Below are 12,387 nucleotides of genomic sequence, written 5' to 3'. Positions count from 1 at the left end.
GAACATAGACCCCAAGATCCCTCTGCTCCTCCACCTTACTAAGAACCCTACCGTTAACCCTGTATTCCGCATTCTTATTTGTCCTTCCAAAATGGACAACCTCACACTTGACAGGGTTGAACTCCATCTGCCACTCCTCAGCCCAGCTCTGCAGTTGTGATCGAAGGCTGAACGTCCCTGACCGCTGAAGTGTTCCCCGACTGGGAGGGAACACCCTGCTTGTTGATTGTTGTGCGGTGTCCATTCATCTGTTGCTGTAGAGTCTGCATGATCTCACCAATATACCAAGCCTCAGGGTATCTTGGCCTGCAACATATGAGGTAAACAACATTTACCGAGTCACACGATTATTTGCCGTGTACGTGGTGGGTGGTGTTCCCATGTTGATGATGGTATCCATGTTGATGAACTGACATGTCTTGCAGAGGTTGCTTTGGCATGGTTGTGTGGTGTTGTGGTTGAAGTTGTCCTGAAAGCTGGGTAGTTTGCTGCAAATGATGGTCTGTTTAGGGTTTGGGAGATGTTTGAAGGTGAGCAGTAGGGTTGATCTTGACAAGATGTTCTTTGTCATCGATGCCATGTTGAAGACTGTAAAGAACAGGGCGTACTTTCTCCATTCCGGGGAAATACTGGGACAATGAAGGGTAGTCTATTGGTTGTACACGACAGGTACTCACGTGACTCAGACAATGTTGTCTACCCCAGACGTTGCAGGCAAGGATGCACTGAGACATGTTATCTTGGCGAGATCATGCAGACACTACGACAATGGATGAATGGACCCTTCACAACAATCACCAGACAGGCATGTTCTCTCCCAGATGGTGAACACTTCAGCAGACAAGGACACAGCAACATAAAGTCGCCATGCAGAAGCTGATCGCCAAGTTCCATACTCATGAAGACAGCCTCAACAGTGATTTTGGGTTCATGCTGTGCTATGTGTGACCCCAGCACATTGTTCTGAATATGTAAAATCCTCCTTACTGTCCTGTTTTGACAACATCACCTTGATAACTTATTATGAAGTTTCTACCTTAACTAATTTGTACAGTTTTGGATTACTTGTTATTTTGGTTAGACCCTCAGCATGCAACTCATTCCAATCATTTGATTTTTTGTAATTATCTCTCTGCTTCAATTAATGGGATTGTAGATCATCCCGTCACTTGTTATGCAGCTGTTAAGACTTTACTCACACCATCTGACACTCTTGATCACCTGCAGAGACTTATTATTTGGTCTGTCAACACGCCACTCACACCATTTGTATGACCTTTTGATCGCTCCGATGTTAAATTCTATGCCTTGTATCTTCTCCTCACTTTATCTGAAGAAGGGGCAACACTCCAAAAGCTTGTGATTTCAAATAAACATGTTGGGCTGGTGTTGTGTGACTTCTGACTTTGTCTGTGTGGAGTTTGCACATTCTCCCCATGTCTTTATGGGGTTCCTCTGAGTGTTCTGGTTTCATCCCATAGTCCAAAGATGTGCAGGTTGAGTGGATTAGCCATGGCAAATGTAGGATTCCAGGGGTAGGGGATGGGTCTGGGTGCTGTATGGAGGGTCAGTGTGGACTTGATGGGTTGAATGGCCTGCTTCCACTCTGTAGGGATTGGATGAAATTAGTTGCTAATATGGACTGAACAGCCATGAGAAGTAGACATTGGCTACACAAACCAAACTGCCCTTGAGCTGATTAGTTGTCTCTAAGCCAGTTGAGGGTGCATCTGAGGTCACATGCAGGCCAGACCAGGAAAGGACAACAGATTCTTCCCCAATGGGTGTTGGTGAATCAAATGGGTAATTAAGAATGGGGAACAAATGCTGGCCTTGTCAGAGGTGCCCATAGCCTGTGAAAGAATAAAGAAACAACGTTTTCATCGTAACATAAGAGAAAGGATCACTATTTAATTGTGAGATAATTCAAAGATTCACCCTCCTCTATTCCAAATGACCAATACTTCAAAAATGTTTGTTTTGTAGGTTGCTGCACAGAGGCCTGGGAGTTTGAAGAGACTGGCTCGGCAGTTTCTATTGATGTGGTCCTGCTTTGGGACGAGAGTTATTCGGGACATGACATTGCACAGTGCGCCAAGTTTTGGTAAGTTATCACTCATTCAGTTTTGTGTGCACTCATCTTGGTGACCAAGACCCTCTTGCAATCACATCACATAGAATAGACTGCATCACAGAGCAAAGCCCAATTATAATCTTACCTTCATTGCCCTGTCATTCTTTATCCCAGAGAGTAATGGTCATTGAATACATTGAAGACTTTGTTTGGCAGCTTTTATGGGAGGACAGGCCTGAAAGTGGAAAACAGAACAGAAGGGTAGTGTTGACAGTGAGGGGAACTGGATATACACTTCAGGAAGTTAGGCTTCAGTTATGTAGGGCATCAATGAGACCACGTCAACTGTGTACTGTATTAGTCCCCTTATTAAAGGAAGGGTGTAAGTGTGTTGCAAGCAGTCGGAACAGATTCATGAGACAAAAACAAGGATGGGTGAAAAAAACTGAAAGAACTGCAGATCTGGAAATCTGAAACAAAAAGCAGAAATTGCTGGAAAATCTCAGCAGGCCTGGCTGCATCTGTGGAGAGAAAGCAGAGTTAATGTTTCAGGTCCAGTGACCCTTCTTCAGAACTGATGATAGCTTGGAAAAAGATGGTTTTTATACAGAAGATAGGATGGGGGAAGGGGGAAGGGGGGAGAATAAACAATAGGTGAAGGTGGACCCCAAAGAGAGAGAGAAACAATTGTCTCCATTAAAGCTATTTATTTCTGCCAAACTGTCCTTTAACCATTCCTTTATCTGTCCAACTGTTTTTCTCACATAGAACACCAAATGCACTTCTGGCAAGGCCCAAGGCAAATATATCCTCTCACACTCCGCTCTTTTTGAGTACCTTTATTAAAGTTCCCCCAGCTCTTGCTGCTCTCTGGAGAACAATGCCATCTCTCCATGTAATTAAAGTCTCACAGCTCTAAGACAATTGTGATGGATCTCCTTAATGTGCAACATGGCACTACGAGTAACATAGCTGTACATGGGAGGAGGAGAGAGTTGAGGAACAGTGGGGGGGTGAAGGGTTAGCAATCTGGGATTCAGTAATTCAGGGAATAGATCACAGGGTGACTCTGTGATTGTCTCTGCCTCCATAGTGCCAAAGTCTTGGATGTCACTAAACATCTGCAGAATACCGTGAAGGGGGAGAGTGAACAGCTAGATTCATGCTTCACGTTAGGACCATTGTAGGTGGGAAGCGGAATGAGGTCCTGCAGGCATGTTTTAGAAAGCTCGAAAAAATATTTTACTCATGCAGAAATGAGAGACCTGTTGTCAAAGCTTTTTATCTTTTGCTCATCAGGACAAATGCAAGAGTACCAAATTTCAAACAATCACGTCAATTTATATTACAGGAGACAGCAATGGAGAACCCATTAGGAGTTAATGGATGATAATCAGTCAAGCTGACAATGTGGTTCTTGTACACTTGCCAGAAGTGACATGCATTGATGTAATGGACCTGCTGTCTGCATACAAAAGGAATATGTTCAAGCCTGGCACCTTTTTTGAATTCCCCAGGAGCATGGGAAGCCTATGGTGCTGTATTGCTTTTTCATAGCATTGCTTCAGCTAATCAGCACCCTGTTTTGGAGAAACGCCTGAGACGAAAACCTTTACAGAACTATAGGGAAAGGACAGGGCGAGGGGGACTAGCTCAGCGAGGAGGCAGGGCATGGCAGGGGAATAACCTCCTTCCTGTGCTGAAAAAATTGTCCAACTCTCATTCAAAATTCCTACCTTGTTGGTCCGTTTGGCTGCTACAGTTTTTGAATAATTTTACATTTTCTCCCCTTTCTGGACAATCATGTTGTGTGCACAGTTTTAAAAATTGACATTTTTCTTTTTAAAAAAGTGCTGTTTTACACACGGGCTGGTTGAATTTTGCTGACTCGGTTCTTACAGTGAGCTGTGGCAGCTCAGACAGCAAGTTTCCAACAAAGAAACTGCTCCCCTCCCCGTCTCTGCATTTCAAAGGCACGGCTGGGGTTGGGGAATATTTTGATAAAGGTTTCCTCTCTCAGAAATGACTAATTGACAATAGCCACCCTCCATGAATCGCTGCGTGTTAGCGTTTTATGGGGCTGTGTGCAAGTCTCTTTGTGAACTGCCATTGGTGTTTACAGTTGGTACCCCATAATATGGAGATTGTATTATCCAGTGCAAGTTAAAAGCATGAAGTCTCTTTCAAATCCAATTCCTTGATACTGTCTGGAGAAGAATGTTTCTTGTTTAGTGTTGCACTTGCCCTTTCTTGCTGTTCTATTCAGTCAGTCTGTCATTTTTAATACATTAGCCCATGCATTTTAATTAAAAACGACTAGTTTAATGCATCTTAACACATTCATATTTCAGTTGAAAAAAAACCCACGGGGATTCCTTTGCAACAAAAAAGTACCCAGAGGCACCAAAGAAATGGTTATGAATATTGCTGCTTTATTATGATAATGTTAGTCTGGCAAAACCAATAGGAAAGAGAGTCCTCTGCATAATCGCCAAGAAACAAACAAGTAAATGAAAATGTAATGGAACCAAGCGAGGTGGCTATTCACCTATTTAATCTGAACAGTGCCTGCAAAAGCAGCAATGGAAGGGCTCAGCTCTGCTGTTATTCATGCCCCTTTCAACTTAGCTCATTTGTTGATGAAACTTCAATCCACAACTTTGGCACCTCGAGACTTCACTGCTCCAATCCTTTCTTCATCAGGGTGGCACAGTGGCTCAGTGGTTAGCACCGCTGCCTCACAGTGCCAGGGACCCAGGTTGAATTCCATGCTTGGGTAACCCTCTGTGTTGAGTTTACATGCCAACCAACCCCACCCACCCCACCAAGCGTGGGTTTCCTCTGGGTGCTCCAGTCGCCTCTGACAGTCCAAAGATGTGCAGGTTAGGTGGACTGGCTGTGTTGAATTGCCCACAGTCTTCAGGAAGGTGCAGGCTAGGTGGGTCAGCTATGGGAAATTCAGGGATTGTGTATGGGGGTTGGTCTGTTGGGATCCTCTTCGGAGGGTTGGTGTAGACTTGATGGGCCAAATGGCCTGCTCCCATGCTATCGGGATTCTATAATTCATCTTCTTTGGCAGTTCCTCAGGATGGCTTGCATCCATTCCAGTTGGTTTGGGTTTTGTGGTGCCTGGAGCCACAGATGGTGAGGCAGAAGGGTGAGATGCGCTGGGTTGCATGAGCTCTTCCCGCTGCTCGAGCTTCCTCTCCACATACACCACTCGGCGATGCCCAAAGCTGTTGGTGCCTTCACAGCCGCTTCTTCTTCAGTTTGTGCATTCCAGGCCAAGTGATTCCCGCATGTCGGTGGGGGTGCTGCATTTATTTACGAAGGCTTTCAGGGTGGCCTCCTCGTGATCATTCACCACTGCACAGTTCAGAGTAGAGCATTTGTTTAGGGAGTGTAATGTTGGGCATGCAGATAATATAGTCTGCCCACCGCAACTGATCATGCATGAGCAATGCTTCAGTATTGACCTAGGAGAGGACGTGCACGTTGTAGACCTATCCCACTGGTGCTTTGCAGGATTTTGTGGAAGCAGTGTTATTGATAACTCTGCAGGGACTTGAGGTGTCAGTTGGACATGGTCCATGTTTCTGATGCATACGGGAGGGTGGTACCATGGCTGGACCGTGAGCTTGGTGGTTTGAGGCCTTGGATTTCAAACATTCTGTATTCACGCATCCAAAGGCTGTACTGGAGTCGATGTTAGATTTCATATTCAATGTCTGCTTGCTCTGAGAGTAGGCTCCCGAGCTATAGGAAATGACTCACATTATCCAGGGTCACGTTATCGATTTTGATGGTCAAGGAAGGGCGATGCGGGGGACAGTGTTGTGCGGTGGGAGTAGGCTGGTGGAGAACCTTTGTCTTCTGGGTGTTTAGTCTGAGGCCCATTCTCTCATACTCCCCAATGAATGCATCAGTGATGGTTTGTAGCTTGGTCTCTGAGTGTGCACACATGTCAGTGTCATCTGACAGACGTTGGGTTGGTCTGCCTGGAGGCATCAACAATTGAATTGTTTCCCACTCATCCTGTTAGTTAGCTCCTCTCTGGCTTGATGTAGCTGGGGTGGAGTGTTGCAGTGAGGAAGATGGAGAAGCGTGTTGGTGGATTGGTGCAGTCCAGACTGCACTCCTGTTGGGTCTGCATTGGATCCATTGGTGAGGACCACAGCTTGCAGACCACCGTGAAGCAGACAGGGAATGATGACAAATTTCTGCGGGCAGCTGAATTAGCTCAGTGCTCTCCTGACGAGCCTACCATCGTGCACTTTCCATGTTTCTGGTAATATATGTTGAATGGTTCCCACAGTCTGTACACAAAGCCAATTACAGCAGAGATAGAGAAGACATGAAAGTCTGGCAAGCCAGGAGTACACTAAAGTTACATTTTTCCCAACAGCTCCCGTTTCAGAATGAAATTGCATGCAGCATCACCTGCATTTATAACTTACACAAGTTACCCAATATATATGTTCCCAAAGAAACTGATCGTTCATTAACAATGTGTTCACTCTTGTCAATTCCACTTTGGTCAGCCTCTGCACATGTATTCTAAACATATACTTTAAACCATGCTTATCACATAAGAGCATGGTTGTCCCAGTAGTATCTGCTCGATTTAAGATTGATGATCCCTCTCCAGCGAATATCGTTCCTGTAGTAAGTGCAATTGCTATGGTAAGCTGATCCATTTCTGTTGCTGGTGAACAGTGGAGCCCTGGAACTCTTGGTTGTTCTGTGCTCTATACAGGATTCTTCTTCCTGATCCATTGTCTGTGCATACATGTCTGTGGTTGCGGCAATGTACCTGTTTGTTCACACTCCGTGTATGATCAAGCTGGCAGCAGCTCGATACTGTTTCCATGTTGCCACATGGGCTGTCTTTTATTGAAGTGTTGAATATTTGTACTCTGTCCCAGCTCAACTCTGGCCATAATTTGATAATTTTATCAAAATGAAATTTGCCTTTTTATTGTTCGACCTTGATTTTGTCACTCATGCTTGTTACATAGAATATAGAACGTTACAGTGCAGTAGAGGCCCTTCGGCCCTCGCCCATCTAACCTACACCATTCTACTATTATCCATTTGTATGTCCAATGCCCATTTAAATGCCCTTACTGTCAACTAATCTATTACTATTGCAGTTAGGCTGTTCCACACCCCTACTACTCTCTGAGTAAGGAAACTACCCCCTAATATCTGTCCTAAATCTATCACCCCTCAATTTAAAGCTATGTCCCCTCAGGTTAGCCTTCACCATCTGAGGAAAAAGGCTCTCACTGTTCACCCTATCTAACCATCTGATTATCTTATATGTCTCGATTAAGTCACCTCTCAACCTTCTTCTCTCCAACAAAGACAGCCTCAGTGCCCTTGGCCTTTCCTTATCAGACCTTCCCTCCATACCAGGCAACATCCTAGTAAACCTCCTCTGAACCCTTTCCAAAGTTTCCACATCCTTCCTTTCATGGTGTGACCAGAAATGTATGCAATACTCCAGGTGTGACCTTACGAGTATCTTGTACCACTGAAGCATGACTTTTGGCTCTGAAACTCAATTCCCCTACCTATAAATGCCAACACACCATGTGCTTTCTTAACAACTCTATCAACCTGGGTGGCAACTTTTAGGGGTTTATGCACCTGGACACCAAGATCTCTCTGTTCATCTATGTTGCCAAGAATTTTACCATTAGCCCAATATTCTGCATTCCTATTTCTTCTTCTGAAGTAAACTACCTCACAGTTTTCCACATTAAACTCCATTTGCCACTTGTCAGCCCAGCTCTGCATCTTATCTATGTCCCTTTGTAACCCACAACATCCTTCGGCACTATCCACAACTCTGCCTACCTCAGTGTCATCCGCAAATTTACTAACACATCCTTCTATGTCCACATCCAGATCATTTATAAAAATGACAAACAGCAGTGGCCCCAAAACAGATCCTTGTGGCACACCACTGGTAACTGATCTCAGGATGAATATTTCCCATCAATCACCACCCTGTGTCTTCTTTCAGCTAGCTAATTTCTGATCCAAACCACAAAATCATCTTCAATCCCCAAAACTCCTACTGTGTGGAACCTTATCAAATGCTTTACTGAAGTCCATATATCAACTGCTTTACCCTCATCCCCCTGTTTTGTACATCAGGCTTCTGTAGCGTTTTCACTTTTGGACAAGCAGTTTGGATGCAGTGTGACATTAGTCTTTGAACTGGATTACTTTCCATACCTTTAGTACATATATTTCTCCAGTCAAGGATTGCCTTGTATAAGTCTGCACTGGATTGCTCAATTTCTTTATGATTCATTTGGCAATTTTCACTGTTGCCTCAGCATTCCCATTTGACTGGAACCAGTGTGGAGGTAATCTATTGTGGAATAGCTGAATTCTTCATCATAAATGTGGGCCATTGTCACCCATACCAAAATCTGAAATAATGTACCAATTGAAGTACTTCCAGGCATTCTACAAACTCAATGGTAATCGTTAGGCTTCAAGTCTAAAACCCATTAATCGGAAAAAATAGTTGATGGTCACAAGATAATTTCTATGAAAATGAAGAGTCTCTTCCATATTTTCTCCATGACAAATTCTCATTTTCTCTGTCTGGGATGTCATCCATCATGAGTGGCATATACCTTTCTGAGCTAGGTATTTGTACAAACGCTGTACTGGCTACTGTGGTCCTTAATCTCATTGTTTGTTAGCTAGTTTTCTTGCCTCCTTCAGATTGGTCTCAATTCTTCAATGGATGTGATTCAATGCCTCTTTTCTAATCTCTTTCGGGATAATGACTTTGTTTCCTTTGTACAAGATGCCATCTTGGGCTATGCCCTGCTGTGCTTTTCCAGCGCCACACTTTTCAACTTCGGTCCAACCAGTCCGTGCTAAACATAATCCCAAACTAAACTAGTCCCACCTGCCTGATCCTGGCCCATATCCCTCCAAACCTTTCCTATTCATGTATTTAGCCAAATCTCTTTTAAATATTGTAATCATACTCACATCTAGCACTTTCTCAGGAAGTTCATTCCACATGTGAAGCACCCTTTGTGTAAAATGTTTGCCCCTCATGTCTTTTTAAAATATTTCTCCTCTCCCCATAAAATTGTGCCCACTCGCCTTGAAATCTCTCATCCAAGGGAAAAGCCAACTATAATTATCTATATTTCTCAGTATTTTGTAAACTTTTATCAGGTAGCCTCTCAACTTTCTCTCCTCCAGTGAAAAACACCTAGGCAGCCTTGCTTTATAACTCAAACCTTCCACACTCAGCAAGCAGACTTGAGGCGTAATGGTAGTGTGACTACCTCTGAACCAGCTGGTGTGGGTTCAAGTCCCACACGTTCAGCAGTCTATCATAATGTCTCTGAGCAAGTTGATTGGAGAGAAAAAAATAAAGCAAACCCAGACGGGGGCTTGTGGCACAGTGTTAGTGTCCTTACCTCTGGACTGTAGAGGCCTGATTTCAAGTCCCTCCTGCTCTAGCAGTGTATAATAACATCCCTGAGCAGGCTGCCTTTTTTAAAAAAAGAAACAGGTGCATAAGAGGTCTGGTGGCACAGTGGTACTAACCCCATCTCTGAACCAGAAGGCCTGGTTCAAGTCCCACCTGCTCCAAAGGTGTGTAGTAATATTTCTGAACAGGTTAATTAGGAAATATCCATAAAACAGACCTGGGGAGGGGTCTGCAGAACAGCCTGTCCCAGGCAGGGACTAGCTTGCACACACCACAAATAGTCTGTCTATATTGGGGTTCAACAACAAATTATGTTCCTTTCCAGGCAGGCTTCCTGAGTTATTACAACAAGCGAATACAGTAACCAAGCATTCATTCTATATCTGAGCATAACACTATTCAGTTTGCATTAACTCTCTGGATGCAAATACAGCCGGTTATCCTTGCTGCATACGAGTTACTCCAAATCCTCTATCGATTACATTGCGCTGTAAATGACTTCATCATTGACATGGCAGTACCTCAATACTGGTGGTTGGACCCTGGTGGTTTTCCCCTTGCCTGTCATCACGGATTGTTTGATTCTAGAGAAAGCTGCCCATGTTTGCTACTCGATACTACTCCATATTCAGTGTGCTTGCATAGAAACTCACATTCTGATGATAAATTAGGCAAGAACTTTTCTAAATTGTTCACAAATCTAACAAATTATTGTGCCAATTTCACATCCATTGATTGTTGTACTTCTGTCACAGCTCTCACTTTGTAGGTGAAGGGACTCGACTTCAGGCATCTTCAATTGCGTCTTTCTTGTTCAGCTTCATCTGGCAAGCTCTGCACTAAATTCTGGTCATGTTCTGTCATGGATTCTTCCATTGTGGCTCCATGTCCATAGACTGGCAATTTTTTTACAATGGTTTCCACTCTGAGAAGTTCACTAATTATTATTTTTTTACTTCTTCCTTGTTTCTTTCAGTAGCTGACTCATTACGGCTCTCAAAATCCACTCATTTTCAGCTACTCCACTCTGACACCATCTTTCAAGTGGTGTATGGAATGCCTCCCATAGACTGAACACAAAGGTATTTACAGCAGAGAGAGAGGTCACCTGACTATGGTACAATTGTATTTCTCCAAACTCTCCATAAATGTTAGGTCACCCAAAGCTCTGCCTCCCAAATACTAATTGGCACCAAGATCCATTCACCGTCACCCACTCTATTCTCTCTGACCAGCATCACCTTCCTATACTGTAACAGCCCCATGATTTCCAAGCTCTCATTCTCAAGTTCGAATCATGGTCTAGCCTCACAGTCACATGTGTCCTCTACTGCCCATTATCTCTGTCACCTCCTTCAGACCTCTAACTCTCTGCGATTTCTGCACTCTTCTGATTCAGTCATTCTGCATATTCCTAATTTTCATTGCTGTACCCTCAGCAGATATGCATTTGGCTGCCCAGTCCCAACTTCAAGAATTCCCTCCCTAACCCTCTTCTTCTCTCTGCCCTTTTCAGACACTTCTTAAGACAAACCCCAATGACTAAACCTTTGGTCACATTTCCTAATACCTTTTTATGTGACTTGATGTATTTGATCATCGCTCATGTGAGGTGCCCTGGGGAGTCTTCAAATGTCAAAGGCACTATATAAAGTAGATGTGCGTTTCAGTGATAGAGTTGTTTCCCAACAACCCAATAGGATTCAAGAAAATCAGAGTGACCCCATATGGATTCCGTTTCTGGCATGCTACAACAATAACTACTCATATTTATATCATACCTTTAACATATTGAAGCATCCCAAAATTCAAAGTATTCTAAAACAAAAATATGACAACAAATCCTCATAAGGTGATATAATAACAATGCTCCATATGCATTCTAACTAAGGTACTCTACAACTGTAACAACAGTTTCCTACTTTTATACCCAATTCCCTTTGTGATAAACACCAGAAGTTAAATGTTGGTGCATAATAAATATTTCTGTAAATGTTTTTCATCTGTTCCAGGTTCCTTTCACCTAATCCACCTGACATTTGATGACTATGTACTTTATCTCCTGGAATCTCTGCACTGTCAGGAGAGAGCAAATGAACTAATGAGAGCAATGAAAGGAGAAGGCAGCTCAGGTAAAGACTGGACGTTAGTACAAGTTTTCATGCACACTGCTTCATCACTCTCCTTTAGCTGCCTGGGCACCAAGTTCTGGAATTTCCCATCTGAACTTCTCTACCTCCTGTTAATGTGCTGAATGTGGGTGTATGGGACATAAGTTGCAAAGATTGCAGATAACTTAACTCCCTATGGAAGTGTAGTGAACAGTGAAGAGAACCATACAGAGGGATAAACTCAGAATGGGCAGACATGTGGGAGTAAAAATTTAATGCAGATAATGTGACATTATCCATTTTGATCAGGACCATGAGGACAGGAAATGTGAACTAAATATTGCAATATTAAGAAAAGGGAGCGCAGAAACAGAGGTGGAGATTTGAGTACACAAAAGTTTGAAGGTTGAAAGACAAGTTGAGGAAGAGGTTAAAATGTGTACAGGGGTCCCTGATTTATGAACAAGTACTCATACTTAAGAATGGGATCTTATACAGGGATGTAATTTTAAAGAACCAACATATAAACATTTCCTGTACTTTAAAACAGTTCCTTTATATTGTATAAAAACCAAAAGAACTGTGGATGCTATAAATCAGAAACATTCAATATTCAAAAATTCTAAAGCTAGTCTTAAAACTTACCTCTTTGACAAAGATTTCGGCCATTTATCTCCCAGCATAGCTTTGTGATAAGTCACATTTGAACAATAAGAAATAGGAGC

The 12,387-nt window shown here is 43.2% G+C and overlaps 1 protein-coding gene across 3 annotated transcripts in view; it reads left to right on the top strand.

Annotated features, from left to right (window-relative positions):
* rfx4 (regulatory factor X, 4) overlaps positions 1 to 12,387 on the top strand; it is a 140,709-nt gene that overhangs the window by 97,248 nt on the left and 31,074 nt on the right. For all 3 annotated transcript variants that reach the window (XM_043708852.1, XM_043708851.1, XM_043708850.1), the window contains exons 13-14: positions 1,987 to 2,104; positions 11,564 to 11,683. In XM_043708852.1, the coding sequence (XP_043564787.1) occupies positions 1,987 to 2,104; positions 11,564 to 11,683 (238 nt within the window). The remainder of the gene's footprint in view (positions 1 to 1,986; positions 2,105 to 11,563; positions 11,684 to 12,387) is intronic.

The sequence above is a fragment of the Chiloscyllium plagiosum genome, chromosome 19 (genome assembly GCF_004010195.1).
Source record: "Chiloscyllium plagiosum isolate BGI_BamShark_2017 chromosome 19, ASM401019v2, whole genome shotgun sequence".
NCBI classification, from domain to species: Eukaryota; Metazoa; Chordata; class Chondrichthyes; order Orectolobiformes; family Hemiscylliidae; genus Chiloscyllium; species Chiloscyllium plagiosum.
This window is presented reverse-complemented; position numbering and strand designations above follow the sequence as displayed.